The sequence below is a fragment of the Arachis hypogaea genome, chromosome 6, assembly GCF_003086295.3.
Source record: "Arachis hypogaea cultivar Tifrunner chromosome 6, arahy.Tifrunner.gnm2.J5K5, whole genome shotgun sequence".
In the NCBI taxonomy this organism is placed as follows: domain Eukaryota; kingdom Viridiplantae; phylum Streptophyta; class Magnoliopsida; order Fabales; family Fabaceae; genus Arachis; species Arachis hypogaea.
This window is the reverse complement of record NC_092041.1, coordinates 4,421,415-4,444,307: the sequence shown is the minus strand read 5'-3', so window position 1 is coordinate 4,444,307 and position 22,893 is coordinate 4,421,415. Positions and strand designations below refer to the sequence as shown.

Sequence of the window (22,893 nt, the reverse complement as noted above, 5' to 3'; positions counted from 1 at the left end):
CGCTGTTGGTTCGGTTCGGTTCGGTTCGGTTGTTCAAACAGTAGCCAACCGAATGGTTGGCCTCTTTGTAGAACCGATCAGGTCGGTTCGGTTGGTTTTCGGTCCAAAACCGAACCGAACCGAGCCAATTACACCCTTAGTTTACAATGCAGCCAGCGTGTTTTATTATGCAGAGGTGCGGGAGTAGTATGTTTTAAGCCCACATATAAATAACTTATGGCAATGAAAATATTTTTTTAAAGAATAAATAAATAATATAATCCTTATTGAGAATCGCAATCTTGATAGCTATGAGGTTGATATACATATGATGAAATTCCTATGAATCTAATGAATCTAATGCACCACCTAACTCCACTTCCTTTTCTTCCACCTAATGAATCTAATGCTCCTCATTCTCTTCAAATCAAAGTCATGCACAAACAAAGGAAACGAATAGAGAAAAGAACAAAACGAAGCTAAAGAGGAAGGAAGGAGCTATCCGCAGCAAAAAGATAGGCGCACCACCTCTCATCACTCTGAATCTTCAAAGCATCCTTGTTGGGTGAGAACCAGCAACTTTCCTTTTTCCTCTTCAAATTCAAAGAAAGAAATCTTATTCTTCCCCTTATTCCACCTCTGCCATTCTAATTTCAATTCTTGCTAGAATAGTGGTAACCATAAGCAAGAACTCTTCTTTTGCTCAAGCTGAGGTCGGCCGTTTGTCCTTGGAAGAGAGGCTGAAGCTTCAATTCCATGTGGCTAGGGTTTTGATTCAGGAAAGAAGCAGAAATATAATTTTTAACTTCAAAAGAGGTAAGGGTTAAGATTGTAGATTAGCTATGGGTGATTGTTAGATGTAATCTTGATTGATGATGATAAGCTAACATGATGTTGCTAAAAATTATGTTAATTGGTTGAATTATTGTTGTTGGATGTAATGCAGATTTTTAATGTTGTGAAAGTGTGATCGTGTTATGTTTATTGTGTAAATTCTTGATGTATATGGAACTGAGGCTCTTGGGTAGAGTTATGGCATAATTCATATAGATATGGTAATGGGTAATGAAGATTATTGATTGGTATGAGTTAGAAACTTAGAGGATCAAATTTGGTTATGGAAAAATTAGGGAATCTTGTTGCAAAAATTCTGAAACAGATTGGACAGCAACTTAAAATAAATTTTGGGAGCAATCTGGCCAGTTTTTACAAGCGAAATTAATTTTTTAATAAACTTCAAGAGGTCAAGATTTTCCCATAAAAATTTCAAGGAATTTGGCCAAGTGGTTTGAAAGATGTGAATTTTTGAACTTTAGTGGTTGCTGTAGAATTTCCTGGGTTTGCAGTATCAACTTCCAGCCAAACCATGAATTGACGCTCAAGGTTGGGACACCTATAATGTTATTCATAACATTGACTACTCAGCTAAGTTATGCAATGACACTCGCTTAGTCATAACCAAACTTGGTAAACACATAATAGAAGCAAAGAGCCTAACAGGAGCAAATAGTGGCCAAAAGGTTTTCATCCCAAGAATGACTTTAACTCCATCTAATCATAGGATACCTTTCAAGTTTTAACGTAGACAATTTTTTATAATGGTATCATATACGATGGCCATTAATAAGTCAAGGCCAATCGTTGTCTAAAGTTGGGCTGATCCTAAAAAAATTAGTCTTTACACATGGTTAGTTATATGTTACAGTATTCAGAGTTATAAATAAAAAAGTGGTATATAAAAAAGGGTTAAAAATATTGATATGCCACGATAAGGATAACAACATAGAAACCAACAACGTGGTATATAAAAAAGTGTTTAAGGATGTTGGTTAGAAAACCAAACAGACACTAGGCCAAAAAATGTTGTATGGCAACTTATTCTAGCATGAATGATTATACGGACTACAAGTGTTTTTAATTAACTAAGCAGATCATCAACTATCGCGAAAAAATACATTTCTCTCACGTATGAATAATGTACGCAATAGTCTTGCTTGACAACACATGGGAAAAGAGAATGGAAAACAGATTTTTTGCCACTACTAAAAACCTAAATATTGCAAAAGTATATAAAAGTTTTTTTAAAAAAAAATACCAGATGATAATTTAGGGGATGCATTCTTTCGATTTCCTCCTTAACACTAGCGGCAAAATATATGTTGATAACAGAGTGTATCACTCGAACTAATAGCATAATTAGTTTATACTTTAAAAAGTATACTTTGTTGAAAGAGACAAAATATTATAGTAGTAGTTAACATATCAATTTTTTTCTTGGATGCAAACCATGCTTTGGTAGAATATTAAAGTATTTGAAATTTTTTCCTGCCACTTCTCCCCTCAATAATGCTAATGAATTATGTCGTTATATGTCTTCGTTGAATCAGCTCCTCATGTCAATAACACATGTAGTTTTAGAATTATTTTCATCGAAGAAAATACGCAACATTACTAGCTAGAACTAATCAGAACAGAAAATAAAGATTGGCATATAAAGTATATGTTCCTTATAGAAATAATATATATTAGTCAAAATTATTAGTTATAAAATAATTTCACACCATATACAGTGTTTGCCACAAATCTTTCATTTTTATGTTTAAAATATCGAAGTAGATCCTATATCAGAGAATTGTAAATCTTTTATTTATAGACAAATGTTTCAGTGGGTACAAGATAAGCAAAATAGCAAAACATTCGGTCTTGACAGCGAAAAAATGGAAGGAAAGTTATTTTCTACAAAATAGCATTTTGATATAGACTTATTGTATTTCTATACATATTATTATCATAATCCACTAAGGATAGAGCATGCGTGTTATTAACATAAATAGGTAAGCTAGCAGTCAAATAATTAGAAAAACTATATTCTTTTATGATAAAAAAAGGAAGACGACACAATTTTATTGCACAATATTATTATCTTTTTCTATCAAAAACTCATTAAAAAAGCACAGATAAGAAATTTACTATTGATCACTATCTCTGTATATTTTATTTGCATTAAAAAATTATGTAAGAAAAATGATACCTACAATCATGTAAGAAATTATGACTTCAGTAGCAACTATATTCTAGAGCAAAAATGTTAAATTCATGATGTAAAAGTTTTTTCTATATTGAAGAGAATTGTTAGCTTATGTAGTAGTACTATACCGCATGATGTTTAGAACAGAAAATAGGAGTTAAATTAGGTATTATATTCACGTGAATTTTTAGCAGACATATCTCAACCCTAACCTGACAGGAATCAAATGAATAAAGAAACCTGAACATAGCCGACCAAGGTATCATAAGTACTATAGCATAGCTTAATTATTCACTTACGCTGCCCATTGAATCCTATGGTAGCAAATGCTGACAATATAGGAGTGTTAGGATCAATAGCAGGATAAAGTACTAAACCGACAATAACAACAAAGACCATCATATACGATCCACAACATAGAAACAGGGAACCACCAATATCCAATGGAAAATCGCAATGAGGATTTTTTTACCTGTTGATCAAACTAACACAATAGTAAGTAGCTAGAAGAAGCTCCTCAATTATGTATGTATACAGCACATAAATGGCATTTTCAAACCTGAATAAACAATCTGCACTGTATCATCATTTATACTACCTTTTAGGTAGTGCTGGCTACTGCATCAAAACCTTTATAAGAAAAAAAAATTGTTGCAGAACCAGCAAGCATCCCAGCTACCCCGAACAAAAAGTACCTATTACAGAAAGAGCAACGAAGAAGTAATCAGTAACTATAAGATACCAAAATGCAAGTCGAAGACCGAAATAAGGATTTAAAGTACCCTGTAGGAAGTTCATATCCAGCCCATCCAGATTTAAATCCAAGGTAACCACTGGCTAAAATTACAAACATCAAATGACATATATCCACTGATGTGACTATACTTTGTACCATTGCACTCTGCATATATCATGAATTTATGTTGTTCAACCCATTTAATTTTTTATTAAAAATAATAACATAGTTGAATCTATATATTTTCTTAACATATCCTAAGTGGCTAACTCATCATTAGCATGATTTAATGATTCGTCGCTTATTTTCTCATATTCTCAGCTGTTTAGGAGAAAAAAACGGATTAACCAAGTCATCACGGTACAAATTATTTGTTTTCCCTTTGTATAGTTCATAAACTTATATATGCATGTTAGTACTACATATTAGGGTTTCTAATTTAATGGCAATTAATCCTATATATATATATCATAGTATTGAGATTCCATCATAGGAGTAGTCTTATGGGTACTAGAGATAGAAATATATATAATCTTAGCCAACATCCAATGCTTCAAGGGTATAACCCAAGCACAATTTTATCCGATAGGTACACATGTATAATCTAGACAGTAATTATATATATAGCTTGGTTAGTTGACTTAGTGCCCTTATCTCTCTTTTACCTATGTTAAGTACTTATGTTAAAGCTATATTTATTAGTAAGTATTTGAAGTAAAAATATAAAGACAATGTGTTTGGTTTGTATTTTTATTTTTTGTTTTTTTTCAATGTTCTCAAGAAAAAAAGATAACAATAACATTTTATTTTCTGTTTTTATCTATTTTTTCCATTTTTCTTTATAAATGTCTAAAAAAATCTAAAAAATAAAAACAGAAAATAAACATGTAAACCAAATACACTCATATCATTAATTTTTTTCTTTCACAAAATTCTAAAAACTAAAAATATGAAAATAAAATTAAAAACACAAACTAAATGCACATATTTCTATTTATAGGAAAAAATTCTAATAGAAATATACCTCTTTAATACCAAAACAAAGGAGTGCATTGATAATACAATGTAGATGTTAGCAAAACCACACAAAAATATTTTTCTTCTAAATTAACTTGATCTGAATGAAAATATAATAAAATGTTTAGTTGTTACATTAATAAAAGAATGTATTACCTCTGAAATTCCTTGTTTTTTGGATTTTTGTTGATCCTTCTCATGAAGTATATTCTAGAATGGTCAAACGTGATTAGAATAATTAATAGCATTGCACAGTCATACCCATCATTGATATAATTTTTAGCCTTTATACAAATTCATCCTATTAGATGTAGCTGTCAATAACACGTGTAGAGAATTACGTATTTTACACAGGGTGCAATAGCATGCACAATATTAATAGTGAGATTTACCTAGAAGTAAAACACATTGGGAGCACTGAGCACATTCATACATAGTATAGATAGGATTTGAAAAAACATATCGCGTTATAAAAATGACAACATTCACTCCATGTTATAAGTATTGTTACGAAAAGACTAACTAGGCAAAGTATACAGATGAAAATGTACAAACAAAATAACTTACCGGACAATTTTATGATAAATTCTTATGTTGAAACAAATTTGCTAATTGATTGGTATGATGATGATATGATTCAAATATATTTATTTTCAATAAATAAACAATTTTCAAACCTAATAACAATTTATTACTGTTAAGGATGTTGTACAATCATAGTCATTACTGGTTCATTTTAAATTTGACCGATTTATTCTAATTCTTTATTTTATACTGTTCAAACATTGAACTGAATGGATATAGATCCAGTTCACCGATTTTAACAACTATGGAAGGAAATAAAAAAATTTGGGATAACAAATAAAAAACAAAATTCTACATTCATTAATTCACAATACCAAAAAATAGGGTTGTGCATGGCCCGACCCGGCCCGAAGATCCGACCCGGTCCCGAGTACTTTAGGGCCTAATTTGGTGTGATTTCATCGGGTCTAGAGCCGGATAAGGGCCTCAAAAATAGACCCGGTCATTATTTCGGGCCGGGTCCGGGCCATGACTCGGGTCACCCGAAGTCGGCCCGGTGGCCCGGTCATCATACACAATTAATATTTTGTGTTATTAGTGATGGATGATAGCTATTCTTATGTGGAATTTAAATATTATAAACCTTAATATTTTGTGTTATTAGTTATTATACGACTATAAGTTAATGTTTTATGTTTAAAATGCATAATGTTGTGTTATTTGTATTTCTTTAAATATTTGGTGTTATTATACAATATTAGTATTGATTATGATTATGCTTTAATTTTAGAGAAGAGTCGGTTCTTGTTTTTCTAAGTGAATTTTACCATGTCAAATAATAGTTGGAGTATTGGAAATTTGGATATTTTCACATGCTAGCTTATAAGAAGGTATCAAGGTAATATAATGTTAATGGTCCGATTTTCACCCGGTTTTTACCCAGTATAATCGTGGCCCGAAAGTGTATAGATTTCATCGGGTCTAGGGCCAGATTTGGGTCTAATAAATAAGCCCGGTATATATTTCGAACCGAATCTGAATTACATCAAACCCGGTTTCACCCAACCCATGTATACCCCTACCAAAAAATACTTTTGTACATGACACGTTTCTTTCAACCTACTTCGTATATTCAAATGCAACAACTAATTTTAGTTTATTATTATTATTACAATCAAATACCCAAATAACCAAATAACAATAATAAAAAGCAAAACCCGATGAGTTTAGTTCCCATAGCTATAAATCATATGGATTAAAGAAGATCCCTTACATGGGCCAGGCCCATGAGCTTTATTATTCAAATTATTTTACTGGACCAAGTATCATGCCTTTTTTTCAAACGCACCTAAGATGTTCTCACAGCCATTTCTCACCAACCCGGTTTAGCTAAAGCAAAAGCAGCTGGAGCCTGGAAGACAATAACGTAATATGTATACTAAAAATTAAAAAAAACCATGGTTCTCATATTTATTTCCAACGTGGGCAACGCACGAGTGCTACTTGAATGTAACAAATAACTGTGGCTACTCTGGTACATAATGAAATTGTGTGGAACATACAGAAGAAGAATAATAACGTATGATGAATTGTGTAACCCACCACTTTTTTAAATAAAAAATAATTTCACTATCAAATATACTATACGAGATAATATTCAATTTAGTCCCTAAACTTATAAGTGAATCTCAATTTAATATCTGAAGTATTAATTTTCTCTGTTTAGTCCTCAAACATTGCTAGTGTGACTCATATTAGTTTCTAAAACAATTTTCAACGTAAACGTTAACAGAACACTAGCATAGACAATCGGATGTCACGCTGTATTCTGTGAAACGACATCGTTTTGGTTTTGGCACTCAAATAGCCCAAAACAACATCATAAGTGATGTTTATTAAAAATTTTTCTCCCAAAGCAAGTGATACAACATTATTTTTCAACTATTTGAACGTTAAAACCAAAATGACATTGTTTTACAAGTTCTAGTATGACATCTGACTGTCCATATTAGCGTTCTATTAATGTTTGTGTGTCGAAAATTGTTTCAAGGACCAATGTGAGTTATGTTTACAAAGTTTAAAGACTAAATAGAAACAATTGAAACATTAAGGACTAAATTGAGACTCGTATGTAAATTCAAAAACTAGTATTAACTGAGCACTATACTTTATATATATATTTACTCTATATGTGAGTATTGCCCACAAAGAATATGTACCAGGCTTTATTTTTTTATTAATAATTTAAAAGCAAGTCTAAGTAATTATGTAGAAATATTAGAATGAGGTGATGGTTTTCACTTTTCATATCTTTACAACTAGAACTGAGGAAGTAGCCGTCATTATTTAGAGTGTATAAGGGTAAATTGTTATCTAATTTGATGATGGACATTTAATTTTGTTTGAATTTCTTGATAGCTGAACCCAAATCAAAACTTGGATAGAACAATTTCCCGCATAAATTGATCAGGTGCTGCACAAATAAAACAAAAAGCAGCAATGAGATACACATCATAAACTATATAACACAGAATACTAACCTACCAAACCTAGTTGAGTTGTTGCAGGACATGCAGCATAGAATACTAAGAATCACATGTTGCAATTGAGAATTGTACCTTGAAGACCCGTGAAGAGATTGAATTGCCCTCTAGCCTGGCGTAGGAACATTTCTACCCCACTCACTGTTATTGCTCCAACTGCTTCTGCTGCTTTCAATAGTCTTGTTTTTCTTGGTGTATACACAGCATCAAACACCAACTCATAATCTTCCAAAGTTTCCTTTTAAAAACATATCAATTAATAAACCAAACTCAGCAAACAACACCACCTACCCTTTGATTTATAGTTTTAGTTGAGGAGTAAATAACCTTTGCCATATCTGACCATTTGTCCAAAGGAGAAAAAGACTCTCTACAATTTAAAATTGTCCTCAACCATTCAAGTAATTTGTCTAAGCGGCCCTTGTAAAAAGTGACATACTGATGTGTCGGGAGCCTTTAGACCACCAACAGTGACCGCTTAGACCAGTTACTTGAATGATTGAGGACCGGTTAGAGATTTACAAATGTGGAGGATCGCTTTGTCCTTCGGACAAATATTGAGGGACTGGAGAAGGCATTTAGTTAGTTCAGTGTAATTATATTTTCTAAACTAGACTCCCATTAAACATCATTTCATTATCTAAAAGAATTTAAAGTAAGAATGTAGAACCTCTGATACTGAAATTATGTCTGCAATATTAGGATGCATTCCTATTGGTGTTGCATTTGCAAGAATTGCTCCTTTCTCTGGCTGAAAATTGGCCAAGTCTTTGTAATGCAGAGCTTCACCAAATACAGCACTTGCAAGAGATTTTGCTCTGTCTGATTCAACAAAATGAGACTTAGGAAACAATATCCTTAAAGAAGTTCAAATAACAGTTCAATTTGTGAAAGGCATAATAACATGCTTTTAATACCAAAATCAATGTCGAAAATGACTACGCGAGCTCCTCTACTCTTAGCACCAAATCCCAGTGCTCTTCCAGCGCCACCGGCACCAACTAGCACGAACAATCTTCCAGCAAGAGGTGAACTTAAGCATGCTCCACCATCATTGCAACCATGCTCTAGAATTGGTTCATAGATATATATCAATATCATTATATCATATCAGATAAAATTACACCTATTATAATCTGATCAAAAAGCGCAAAATGCGCATACGTTTAATAGATTTCACTTTTAAGGATCATACAAAAACATTTAACAAGTTCAAAGCAGTTATAAACATAGCATTTGAGGAGTATAACCTATGAGAGCATCCTCAATAGCAGTGATTGCACCCTCACAATCTGTATTGTAGCCAACTAGCTTCCCATCAATTGGTCTTCTTACAATAGTATTAACAGCTCCTATAGACTGGTGAAGCACGAACCGAGACGATTTTATCACTTAATATTTTCACGAAATCACAAAAATTTAAGCTGATAGGAAGAGGTATACGAATGACTATGTATCTAACAAATACGATCAGATCATTTCATAGAAGATGGACTTCATCACAAAAGGACATGCAAACCTGAGCAAGAGGATGGACTTCATCACAAAAGGTTAGAACTTTCTCCTTGTATGGAAAGCCAACACTGAAGAACAGAAGAAAGAAGCAGGTCAGAAATCACAAAACAAGAAAAAGGAATACCAAACATATAAATAAATATGGCATACCTATAACCCGCGAAATCGGGGCTTGTGTAAGTGCTAAAGAATTCTTTAAGATCATCAACAAACATGGGGACATACATTCCATTAAATTTTGCATGTCTGAAAGTAGGATTATGCAGCAAAGGGCCTTTGCTGTGGCCAACTGGTTTTGAAATTAGGCCAAAAACTTTGGTATCCTCATTTACATGTTCCAATTTATATGCTTCCCGGAGAGTTTCCAAAGAAGGCATACCAGGGATTGGATTTCCATCCAAAGATCCATAGACAAAGAACCCTCCGAATTTCGGACACAGAACCTGGCTTATTAACCCTCTGTCTCCAACAGAATAAGCAATTAATGGTACCTACAAAATTGTTACCACAAAGAAGAAACAATTACTATGAAAATTCTTACATCCATGTGAATTAAAACTAATATGAAAATCACATGCCTGAGAATAGGGAAGTATACTAAATATTCTTTCAATTTCTGTAATGTCTTGTGCATTTGTGACAAGCTTGATGATATCTGCTCCAGTTGCTTTCATAAGTGTAACGAGCTTAAGGAGTTCTGATTTTGGAGGGGTCACTCCATCCACATAGGACGAAACAATTATTTTTCCATGATTGCTATGCTTTTTCTTATATTCCATCATGGTCTTAAGACAAGAAGAAGCTGCCTGAGAAAACATTAAGACATAAATGAAGATACATGGTGGTACTAATATGTTTTTCTCCAAGAAACCAAACACACCTTAAGCTCAATGTCTATGAAATCAGCTCCCAATTCCATAGCAAGTTGTAATGCTTCCAACCGAATATTCTCATCTCCTTCGTATAAACCACCCTCCCATTTTGGCCTTCAATAACACATCAAGCACAGTATTAACCATCATGGAGTAACAAATGTATACAACAGAAAATTTTGAATTTGTATCTTATCAATGTTTTCAAAAAATAACATATATATTAAATTTTTATGTCATTTAATTTTCATGTACTATGATATAAAACAGTTTTATACAGATAAATAAGTAATGTCACGTTAGTAAAAATAACTCATTTTTAAATTCATTACTTAAAAAATAGGAATGACACCATATAAATCTGATTGAATGACACCATAAAACCTTTTACAATACATAAAAAATTAAACTCATTTTACTCTTTTAAATATTAGAAAAATAATTAAAAAATAAATTAGGTCTCGCAATTATTACTCTAGAATATAAGGCACAACTATTTCTGTGCATATAGGAGGCACTATTTCATAATTGTGTAAAAGACAAAATAAAGAGACAATGAGAATTTGTATTTCTCTCTTTTTTTTAATAGAAAAAGTCTAGGAGCCAATACTTTTATTAAAATCTAGCCAATACTTAATCAGCAAAAGAAAAATGAGTAATTCTACATCATTGGATGAAATCTCACACTATTAAAAACATCAATAATGACTAATTAATGGCTACAAATCACAAAACTTGCTGATCCCTAGCACTCCTATTTTTTATGGATTTGCATCCTCTAAATTTTGAATTTTACTCTAAAGAATAAAGTGTGATCTCTCATCCTTAAATGGTTTCTCTCTCATATTTTCTCTTGGTCCCACACTCCCACCTATAAAATAAATGATGAGAGAACATTCAAAATTTAGAGGATACAAATCCCTTTTTTATATATGTCTATATGACTATATTACGTGAATACTAAGATCAGCTACTAAAGTTAGTCACAAATATAAAATACATATTGAAATATAAATACACATTGAAAATAAATTAAACCATACATATATTTATGCACAAATGCATTAGAAGCTGATTTTAGTGTAAGAATAGCATTTTTGATATCCATAACTCTATCTTGATACAATCTATGAAAATGAGATGTAATTACCTATAAGAAAAGAGGATAGGGAGAAGCTTATTGGTGAGGATGGTTTGAAGGTCATTGTGAGGGTGGAAGTTGGTGATATGGTCAAGGCTAACCTCAACAACATCAGCACCTTGTGCCTTTGCTTCATGCATTTCCTTCAAAATTTGCTCAACACATTGGCTTCTGATTGGGGCACAAATCATAAGTGCCTCTGCTGAAACTTCGTTGCTACCCATTTTCTGAAGGAACTGCACAAACACCCCTTCAACAAAAAATAAAGAATGAAGAGAACTGAAGTCAAATGTTGCATAAAAGTGTGTATATATATAGAATCAGAGGGAGGGAGGTGAAGTTGTAGTTGGTACAAGTCCTTTTCTACCATCCAATCAAATTGAAATGGAAAGAGTTATGTTGATCCAATATCATTTTTTTATTATTTATGCCACATAGGACATTTGGTGACTCTAACGATGGCAAGTATGTGTAGTTGTGTACTAATCATCATAAAATTCAGTTTTATTAACAAATTTTGTAATTATTTCTTAAAAAATCTGAGGATCAAACTTTTGTTTTTATTCAAATTAAGTTGATGTACTAATAGCACACAGTACACAGCTTTATTTCCGAAAGAATTCTTGTAGTTAAGGTTTTTTTTTTTTTTTACACAAAAGAATTCAACACATTAAGATAGAAAAAAATAATAAAATAAAGACAAATCTAAGGTTGTTATTCTAGCATAGGAATGTTAGATAAACAATGATCATATTGAACAATATAAACAACCATCAATCAAATAAAAATACATTATACCTCTAAATTAATTATTTATATTTTAATATTAAAATAATCATCCATACACTAACATCCAATATATCTATTATTCATATTATTTAATATTTTCATTGTCTATCTATATTTTTTCATTCTAATATTATCATCAACAATAAACGTTATCACTTTTTATAGTTCATGATGAATTTGTGAACGACATCCGCTACATCTGATGTTTTCTGTTAAAAAATTTTCACTTTTTTTTTCAGTCACATATTTTTAAACTACAGATAAAAAAGTTAATAAGATAAAAACGAACTTGACTATTCAAGATTAATTAATTTTTTAAAAATTATTTTTACTTTAAATTCTAAACTTTAAATTTTAAATATTAAAAAACCCTAGTTATTTTATCATGACAAATTAATTAATATTAATTAATTAAAAGTTAATTATACAAAATTTAAATAAAAACTAATTGTCACAGTCGTGAAGTTCCATCCAAGAGGTGAAGAGGGTAAACAACCACAAGCAAAGGATGAGGATGACAAAATGGAATTTGGACATCATTACCTGAGGGAGGTTCAATTCAAGCAACTTGGATAAGATGACAAAGAAATATTTGCATGATATATAATGCTAAGCAGGTTGGAGCACAGAGGATGCAAGAGTAAAGGCATGCACCCAAAAATGTAAATGTAAATGAAACAGCAAATTGTTCTTATTATGAATATATTTTTAGTAAGGTGATAACTATAATACTTAAATTTTGATACTTAATTTATTAAAAATAATTAAAATAAAATAAATAATTTTAAAATATTAAAAACTTACCTTAAAAGAAAAATTAGAGAAATTGGACGTAGGAAATGAAAATATTGAGAATTTTACTGTTGAAGTAGTAGGTCAGCAAAGTGAACAAAAATAAGGAGGGGGTAGGTGAGAGTTACTGATTAGATGGTGTAGTCAGCATGAGTTGGATCCTTGTACTCAATCTCTGTATTGACCAGAAAAGGACAAGTGGTTAAGACTTAAGACACAGATCTCTCTTATCCATTTAGGGTTTTTTTCTCTAAAAAAATTGTTAGCCGCAGCATCTTCTGCTCTATTTAAGGCATAGTTGTCACTTGTCGGAATAGAATCGGTGATCGAACCAGTCAAGTGATTGGATCACTGAATCACTAATTTAATTGGTGAGTTATTAGTTGAACCGTTTGATTCGGTCTTATATAAATAAAAAATAAAAAATAGTTAAAAGTTTAAAATTAAAATTTAAAATACATATTTTTACTAACATTTTAAAAATATAAAGTTATTTTAAAACAATATGGAACATAAACAATAAATACTTTGTTATTTTTACTCTATCACAAATATTTTTATTTTGTTTTTATATTAAAATAACTATTATTTTTAAATTTTAATCATTTATTAATTAGTTTATATCTATTATACTATTATATATTACAAATATTTATTAAAAAATAATATTAATAGATATTATATAGTTATAAAAAAATAAGTAAGTTTATAATTATTGTTAAATAAAAATATAATTAATTTAAAAATGAGTGAGTTTATAATTAAAATTAAAATAAATTAAATAAAAGTAAACTATTTGATAAAAGATATCTATATGTATTATAATTTGCATTAACTTTAATAGAAAACATGCTAGCTTGGTGGTTGTGGAGTTTTTTAGTTCCCTTGAGGGTAGGGATTCGAACCCCACCTCAAACATTTTAAAAAATTTTCACTCCCAAACGATTCGATCGGACCGGTTTCATCGAGTTTGACTGATTCGCACCAGTTCTTTTCGGATTTGACCGGTCCACACCGGTTCAACTCCTTGTACGATCCAAATATCGGACCGAATTGGTATAAGGTTTGGTTCACCAGTTTTCGGTTGAACCGACCGGTCCGGTCCGGTTCTGCTAATGATTTAAGGCATAATTTCACTATAAAATATTCAATTCAAATCGTATTCTGCCATATTGGGCAAAAAATTTCTGATATATATAGAGAGAGATAAAAGGTAAAATATTCACAAATTTTTTTTCTATCTTTGTACCTCTTAAACAAGCAATTTTATCATTGAATTAATTTTTTTAAAATAAAAGAATTAATAAAGTGATAAAATAAAAAATATTTATTTTTAAATTAAAATAATCAGACTCAGATATGATAAAAATTATAAATTTAATAATAATTAATTATCCACTTTATTATTTTACTAATTTTTTAAAGAATTTAAATTCTTTATTGTCAGATTTCTTTACAAGTGCTACTCCAGCAAACAGAAATATTTGGTAATTAAAATAAATGAGTAAAAAATAGTTAAAACTTATTTTATTTAGTCTTAATTAATTGTCATGACAATTTATAAATATTAAATAAGATAAATTCTGATTGTTTTTTGTTTTCCTAGTATTACTGCCTACAAATTACGACTAATTGAAAATTTTCATCCCTTAAAAAATAAACCACAAAAACTTTTATAACACTTAAAAAGGTGTAACTAAAATTAAAATACATTTTTTAATTATTTTACATCACTTTTTAATTTAACCACACTTTTTTTATTTTTTCAAATTAAAGAGTATTATTAAATAATAAAATGTGTAATCTTAATTTTAACTACATTTTTTAAATATTGCAAAAAATTCATAACCGCGTAAAATGAACCATTATTTATCCGGTTGTGAATGGTGATAAATGATAATCTCCGAATCCAAAACATATGTTCATTTTAATATCTTAATTTGTTCAAAATAATTATTTATTTAAAAGAATTAGATAACATTAATTTTTTTCACTAATAATCATGTTAAATAAAAGAAAAAGAAGTATAGGATAAAAAGAGTTAATAAAAACAATTTCGTACAATTAGTCTAAACAGAAACTCTTGAGGGCCAATATTTTTTAATATTTTTATTAACATTTAATTAATACAATTATCAAATTATTTTCAACAAATAAATTTTATTAATTCATGTATACAAATTTTGATCAATATAAATATAAACTATATTAATTTATATGTGTACAATAATAAATATAAATACAAACTATGTACTTCTTGTGTGTAAACTCCTGTAATTATAAATACAAACTATTATTAATCAAGTGTTGTTTATAAAATGATAATATTTGTTGATTATGTAATATTTTTATAATGTAAAATTAAACCGACATTTTGGCAGGTAAATAATTCATTTAATAAACTAATCATTCAGATCATCAAGCTAACTATATGATGCAAAATTTGGGATCTTACATACGCTACATGTATAATTGGACAAACGAATGGTAGGGAGAAAAAAAAAAAAGAATAGATGACGAGTTAACCCATGCCCAATTCTTAGGGATGGGGGTGGGCATGAGTTGAAGAATGTTTATTGTTTGTTTTTCGTTTCAACCCGACCCGTAATTTTTTTTTTTAAGGGTCAGAACCTCAAAAAAGATTGTATGGAATATTGGAAGTTCCTTGTAAGCAATGGATTAGTTTAAGATCGTCATTAAAGAAATCACCCTCTACCAAATGGTGATCGGTACAATAAAATTATACTATCGTAATCTCCATACAGTTTGCATCCGAACCAACAAGTTCCTCAGGAGCCCTTTCTATACAACAAATTCAATAACATTTGATAGTGTAAAGATGGCATAGTAACAATTCCCAGTCAGCAAATTATGCAAAAGAACTTGCAGACATCGTAACATTGTTCTCACTTCCATCATTGACATAACTGTGAACTCATCACGCTTTTACACGTACCACAAATGAGCCTGCACGATTATGTACAAAAGGAGATTGGTTATAAACAAGGAAAATGTTTCAGACACAAACATTGCATATTACTTTGCCATTTCACATTGTGTACAAAGACAATAGTTTGTCATAACAAAATATAGCAAACCATTCGTCACTATTAATGAAATTAACAGCATCAAATATTCCAGATATAAAATTATAAACAAATTAAGCCAATAATGTCAATATCTCTATCAAGTTAAATTATTAATATCTTGAGTCTTGACCCTACAACAGTTATCTCATTCTCAGGGTATAATACTATAATGGATAGTAAGAACAATAACCAACTCTATTAACAGGTATAAACAAAAAGGGAAAATTCAAATTAAACCTCAATTTTGATTTCGGTATTCAATATGTGTGAAAATTTTGTACTAACAAGGGTACAAAATAAAACTTCCTAACTTGGAACAATCAATTATTGCAAGGGTTGCTGGATTTATTCCACATGGGAAAGATTCGGAAGTCATGAAATTTGAAAGCTAAGTCATACAATCATCATCAAGCAGGACATTAAGAAACTATAACATTTTTGAAAATTCCAGAATTGTTTTTGCCTACAGCTGGATGGTATCCCTTGGTGCAAAGGCAAATACAGCAGCCTGTCTGTGATGGCATAAGGCTGGTCGCATGGTACACAATCAACATGTAAAAATGATACTTATAGTCTATAGACTGGACCCTTTTCAAACCTTTTTCAAACAGTTCCGATAATTTCACACAATAACTCTCACACCCAAGAAGAGATAATCATCACTCAACTTATACAAGGTTATATTATAATCTGTACTCAGAAGAAAACATTCATAGTGAATGCAAACTATTCCTTACAATCTCTTCACTAACAAATGCAAACTAAAGAGAAGTACTCACATGCTGGAAGATTTGATATATCTGCAGTAACTGCACAAGTAATTCCCAAATTTGAAAGAGCTCCTCTAATGATGCCACATGGGTAATAAAGATGCATGCTTATTGTGCTTGCAGCCTTGTTTTCAGCTGTAGTCAAAGAATCGTCCTCGGCTGAATTAACTTTATCAGTTGATGGATCAATTGATATCCGCTCAAGCCAGGGGAACTTATTATCTTGCAATACAAAGGTACCCTGCAGCAAGTAGCAAACGAATACCATTACCATCCATTCCAATCTAAAACCATATAACAAACATACCACCAAATAAATACAGCTCTAATCTGAACTCACTCTATGGTTTGTTTTCAAGTTGTCTATTTGCTTCTTAAAGAGCTCAGTCCAAAAATCCTTGCAGATGAACTTTATGGCTTCCAGATGATCACTGAATCGCGGTCGCTCCATGGTGTACCTGACCAGTCACCAGAGTATGTTTAAACACACCAACACTTTCCTCCAATTCATTAAAATTTCATGATCAAACCATTATAAATAGTCATTAAGTAAAACTATATAGAGAAGCAGAATCATGAATCATAGTTAAAAAGCTTAATTTATTGTGGTGCATCTTAATTTGCAAGTTAACTTTCTAGATCGGTCCAACTAGTGTTAATGAATTTGGCAACAGATCTACATCCAGAAGCTGAAACGACGCAATGGTGGAAATTAGGGTTTACCTTTCGGAGAGTTGATGACCGACCTGGTATCCAATGGCCTCGATTCTGCGGGCGGCGAGCTCAGGCTTGTTCGCGTAGAATCGGTTGCAATAGCTCGCAACCATCTCCGTCAACAAGCTATCAACGCAACTCTCTGCAACTTCCCTCACCATTTTCTCTCTCTCTCTCTCTCTCTCTCTCGCAGAAGATGGAAGAAGCAGAATCACTGTTCACTAGCTCCGATCCACGACATCACTGGAGCAGGAATCAACGCTTTCTCTTTTCGGTTTTGGTCAGAGAAGAATCAACTCTTTCATGACTTTGAGTTTAAAATGGGCCTAGGCCCATATCAATTGGGCTTGAGTTTATTGAAGTTATCCCAAATAAAGTTGGTTCTCAAAAAAAAAAAAAAGAAGTTAGCTCCGAGTCGGACGAGAGGACTCTTTCGTACACTCAGGAATGACGGGTCCAATTTCACGCACCTACTTATTCTCAGCGTTCTTCTCTCGTTCACACTCTTCGCATTCTCCGCCACCTTCTCTCCTCTCTCTATTCATTTTCTTTTTCTTCTGCGCTCTTTCGCTTCAACGCACGCAGTATCGCGATGGCGGCAAATGCACTTACCGGAAACTCCATCTCTATGCGCCCTCTCCTCTCTCAGCTGAATCAAATACCGGTATCGTTTTCATATTCATTTTCATTTCCAATCGATCTCTCCTCTTTAATCAGTCGTAACTACTACCACAAACTTAACTTTATTCCTTGTGTAGTGAGAATCTGTTACTGATTTCGCTGCCGTTTTCTTTCTCTAGTGCTTATTCTTATGGCTGTGATTCAGTTCTGTGCTGTTTTCATTTGATTTAGTTTTTTACTAATTGATTTGTCAAAAATTTCTGAGATTTATAATATCATTTATCTATTATCTTTTGGTAGTTCGTAGTTGTGCAATTTAGTAGCATGCTTGTAGAACGTGACGTGATTGAGGTTTATACTAGTAGTGTTGCTACTTGTGAAACCCTGCGTTAGCGTCTGCCTCTCTAACGCGGGACCACATAGGCTTTGATTGAACTCCCTGAGCTTCTTAGGATTGAGAAATGGAAATTTACGAAATGAATATAGAGTTGATGTAAAGCTGAAAATTTTGGCATGCACTAAGATCGCTCAGTAATAGCTTATAATTTCCCCACTAAATTAAACTGAAGCAGTTTTCTTAGGAATGTATTTATTTTAGTTTATTTTGGTGTCATTTCTTTTAAAATTGACTATCTGAATAAATTTGTTGAACAGGCATGTAGTTTAATTTCCAGCTCAAGTTCGGTTTTAACTTCCAGCTTTGGGCGGAGGAATGTTTCTTTTAGCTTGCGGCCACGCTCAATTCGCCTCACAGTTTCCTGTGCGGTATGTAGCTAGTGAAGTGTGTCAGCGTTTATTTTTCAGAGATTAACCATCATTTGCATGAACATCAAATCACCATATGTTAGACTGTTTGAAGCTTTAAAAAGGACTTTGTCACTGGGTTGCACCTTTAACAAGTTATATTATCTGTTTGGAGCTAATTAAATTGATAGAAGTTGTGATTGGAAAAATAAAATGATACACGGTTTATAACCGGTGATCACAAATATCAACTATGCTTTTCTATTAAACTAGGGATTTTTTTTCATTGAATTAAATACTGAGCACATAAGATATGGTTTGGACTGAAGAAACGTGAGTAAACTAGCCAATAGCCGTAACCGTTTTGTACTTTTCTTAGAATATGTGAACTAAATAATATAATGGTTTCTGGGAACATGTTATCTGAAGTCTCTACTTTGTTTATCAGATGAAGATTTAGTCTGACACTATGTCACTTGCCTATGATAGTTCGTTATCCAAGAATTTTTGTTTTCCTTTTATTTATTTTTTCATTGAGTATATTGCTATTGAACGCCATAACCAGGCTAAACAAGAGACAATAGACAAGGTGTGCGCAATAGTAAAGAAGCAGCTTGCTTTACCTGATAGTTCTCCAGTTACTGGGGAGTCAAAATTTTCAGCACTAGGAGCTGATTCTCTTGACACGGTAATCAAGTAATCCTTAACATGCTATTGTTTAATGCTCATTTCTTACATTACATTCACCACTTTGTTCATAAATTAAGAACCATGGGTATTGAAACTTGACTTAATTGATGATATCATGCCTTTTAGGTTGAGATTGTGATGGGTCTTGAGGAGGAATTCGGTATTAGCGTTGAAGAGGATAGTGCACAGAGCATCACTACTGTTCAGGAAGCTGCAGACCTTATTGAAGAGATCATTCAGAAAAAGTGATAAACCATGTATACCGGAAGATCTTGGTACACATGGACTCATTATCAGAATTGTTCAATATCTATGGTGTGGGATAATTTTGTGTGTCGTGTTGTAGCTGTCTGAAGCTGCGAAAACAAATTTGTCAACCCTATTGTTTGTCGAAATGATATGGAACCTTTATATTTCATCAAGTGGGTTATAATTAGTGCTATTTCATGTTATCTTCATTGGAGCAACGGTTGTAATCTCATATATTGATGTGTTATCATAGCAATTTCAATTGGCCGTTGCTGCAATTCATGTTTTTTCCGTCTGCTTCCAAGAATAACAATGATGATATGGCCTGGCTTGAGAAAATTAAACATGTTCATTTTCGGTTAGATTTGGCCACCTTATGAAACCATAATTGGAAGGAGATCCAGACTCATTAAAAGTCGGTTCCGAACTAAAAATGCGCCCTTAAATGCCAAATGAATAGATTATATAGTTTATTCAAGTCATTGATTGCTTGTAAGCCGTTTGTATTAAATACCAAATGAATAGATTATATAGTTTATTCAAGTCATTGAATAGTTTATTCCATGAAGCAAAAGTCATCGTGTGCCAGTAAAAGAAAAAAAGACGCATCAAGCTTTCCAGTTCGTCATGCATTTCTTAACCATGGATAATGAACTATCGTGCATTTCCAAAATCACTGAAGCTTGTCATATATCTTGCCTTAAAGTTAAAACTATTCAATGTCCACTGCATGTTTGACGCAACAATTATATAAACAAATAGAATAAAAACAGATCATATGTAATAGAAACGCATAAACTAATTTTTAAATTCCCTACTCAAAAGTCATCTAAATGTATAAATATGATTGAATGATGGTGTAAAATTTTTTATACTATCAATACACTAAAATTAAAATTTATATGAGGGCAAATGACATGTATAAAATAAGTAAATAACTGAAAGAGAAATTTATGCAAATACAACATTCTAAAATACATTATATTTGAGTCCTAACTCTATTCTATATAAGTTGCTATAAGCTACCATGGTTTTGGTTTTTGAATTTATACGTAAACCGCGAAATTTTGTCACGAATTATGAGCAGCAATAAAAAGTTAAAAACCCATAAACTGCTTGATTCAGGTAAGTTTTGTAAAAATAGATTAAGTGAAAAAAGGTTAAGATGAGAGCTTAAGAGTAAGTAAACTTGTGAGAAAAATACTTCTATTAATGGCAAATATGCAACACAAAAACTAAAGATAAGAAATAGAGGTGAAGAATAAGTGTTAAGACATTCACTAATGTCACAAAAGGATAAATGAGCTCTTTTAGAATGGACAATGGTTAATTAATCTTGTTGTTGGAACATCCGAATGCTAATTTTTTGAATTTTTGTTTGAAGTTGATGAACAAAATAAAAAACAATGAAAAGAATTAGAGAAGAACATGTGACATTAGTGAAAGAATATCTAGTTTGGTTTCTTTTTAACTAGATAACACTCTCTACACTTCAAATCTAACCAATCCACTTCCACCAATTTAGTTTCTATTAAAGAGAAATTCAACTTTTCATGGTATTCTTTTGAGTTTTATCCCAACACCTCTAAGAAGAACTTGGCTCTTTTTTGTCATGTTTTTGGGTCATTTTAAAATTATTTTTATACAAAAAAAATTCATATTTTTTATGCACAATCATAAACGCCCATTAAGTCTTTGAGGGTACAAAATGGTGTCTCAGACTGCATATTTTGTATCACCATACTTGTTAGGATATCTTGAGATATCAAATGTTCTTTGTCTTTGCATCTGAATATAATTTTTTTTGGTTCTCATGTAATCCATCTCAACCCCATGTATATTAGATTGTTACTTCTGAAATCAGCTATAAGAAAAATGTCATATCTTCATTTGTACATGTTTCCAATGACAATACAAATAGACAAAAAATGAATTAAAAATTATGAGCAATACTCATTTTTTTGGTGACTTAAAAGAAAATAAACAACAACAAGAAAAAAAAATAAACAAAAAACTGTTTAAGAAAGACAGTCCCATTGAATACTATTCTCAAACTTCTTCCAAAGCAACGGAAGCTCCACTTAAAGAGAAAGAGTCTTTATTATAAGCAATACTCATTTGTAACAAGAAAATAAATTTTTAAACATATTAAAAAAAATATTTATCTAGCATAATCTTGAGAAATTCGATATTTTTTTTCACTTAGAGCAATTTACTAATGGAATGTTCAACATTTGTATTTCCCTAAAACTGTAAACTTAGAATATCATACAATACATTCATATACTTCACCAAATAGAATATGAGATTGCAAGGGTATGGAGTCAATGGTTTTATCATGTAAAGAATATCATAAATAATTTTCATACCTCTAATTTTTCTTCATTAGAAAACTTCCTAGTTGCTCCCTTGACTTGCAATGTTCTTTGGCTTTTTGAATATTGCTTTCAAAAGATTGAGGTATTTAAATGCTCCAATATTATTTTCTTTTAATTCATTATAGTTGTTGATACATACTTGAAGACTTTTGGGAATATGCCTTTATGAATTGAGCAAAGATTGACGTTCAGTGTTTTGTATTTTCTTTTTTCATTTTGAGTTGGTGTCCTTTGAAGTGATGTTCTTTATAGAGGTGTTTTTCGAACAACATTCTCATAATAGTACAGAATTTCAAAATTGAAATTGTTATTTACTTCAGAAAAAGTATTAAAATCATATTGGGGAAAGTAAAGAATGATAACTTTCTTGATTTCTTTCATCGGCGACATCTTCTATTTTGAGATTTTTGGAGTTAATTGGAAACTCTTTCATTAGGAGGTTGCTTGATAATATATTACATCTTTAACTTTTCAAAACCTCTATCAATAGGCATAGTGAAGAAGTAGAGGACCTCCTTGCCCAACTCTATTGGTTGATTTATAACATGATTTTGCGCATTGACAAACATATTTAAAAACACTTGAGGGACAAATGTGATATATAATATGCATTCATGTGCAAGTGTTTGTATGATTTATAGGTACCTCGAGTTTACTTAATTAAACCATAGCCATGATCAAAAGACTCTACCCATACATGA

At 31.4% G+C, this 22,893-nt stretch overlaps 3 protein-coding genes across 4 annotated transcripts; 1 reads left to right on the top strand and 2 right to left on the bottom strand.

Moving 5' to 3' along the window:
* Window positions 1-7,497: 7,497 nt before the first annotated feature.
* LOC112695481 (bifunctional 3-dehydroquinate dehydratase/shikimate dehydrogenase, chloroplastic) lies at window positions 7,498-12,277 on the bottom strand. 2 transcript variants are annotated; one of them, XR_003150403.3, is made up of 10 exons: window positions 11,366-12,115; window positions 10,224-10,329; window positions 9,922-10,149; window positions 9,494-9,834; window positions 9,348-9,411; window positions 9,079-9,187; window positions 8,746-8,895; window positions 8,499-8,646; window positions 7,904-8,066; window positions 7,498-7,758 (listed from the first exon to the last, which is right to left on the bottom strand). XR_003150403.3 is itself a non-coding variant. In XM_025747828.3 (10 exons), the coding sequence occupies exons 1-10, from the start codon at window positions 11,578-11,580 to the stop codon at window positions 7,715-7,717; spliced, it is 1,572 nt and encodes a 523-aa protein (XP_025603613.1). In that variant the 5' UTR covers window positions 11,581-12,277; the 3' UTR covers window positions 7,498-7,714. The 2 variants fall into 2 exon arrangements, 1 of the variants encoding a protein (XP_025603613.1); XM_025747828.3 differs by having other exon boundaries at window positions 8,499-8,650; window positions 11,366-12,277.
* A 3,356-nt stretch (window positions 12,278-15,633) lies between these two features.
* On the bottom strand, window positions 15,634-17,879 carry LOC112695478 (uncharacterized). Its single transcript, XM_025747826.2, has 4 exons — window positions 17,520-17,879; window positions 17,137-17,254; window positions 16,806-17,037; window positions 15,634-15,904 (listed from the first exon to the last, which is right to left on the bottom strand). The coding sequence occupies exons 1-4, from the start codon at window positions 17,669-17,671 to the stop codon at window positions 15,876-15,878; spliced, it is 531 nt and encodes a 176-aa protein (XP_025603611.1). The 5' UTR covers window positions 17,672-17,879; the 3' UTR covers window positions 15,634-15,875.
* Window positions 17,880-17,953: 74 nt separating this feature from the next.
* On the top strand, window positions 17,954-20,092 carry LOC112695479 (acyl carrier protein 1, chloroplastic). The gene is made up of 4 exons (XM_025747827.2): window positions 17,954-18,174; window positions 18,786-18,896; window positions 19,441-19,563; window positions 19,692-20,092. The coding sequence occupies exons 1-4, from the start codon at window positions 18,103-18,105 to the stop codon at window positions 19,812-19,814; spliced, it is 429 nt and encodes a 142-aa protein (XP_025603612.1). The 5' UTR covers window positions 17,954-18,102; the 3' UTR covers window positions 19,815-20,092.
* The last annotated feature ends 2,801 nt before the right edge of the window (window positions 20,093-22,893 follow it).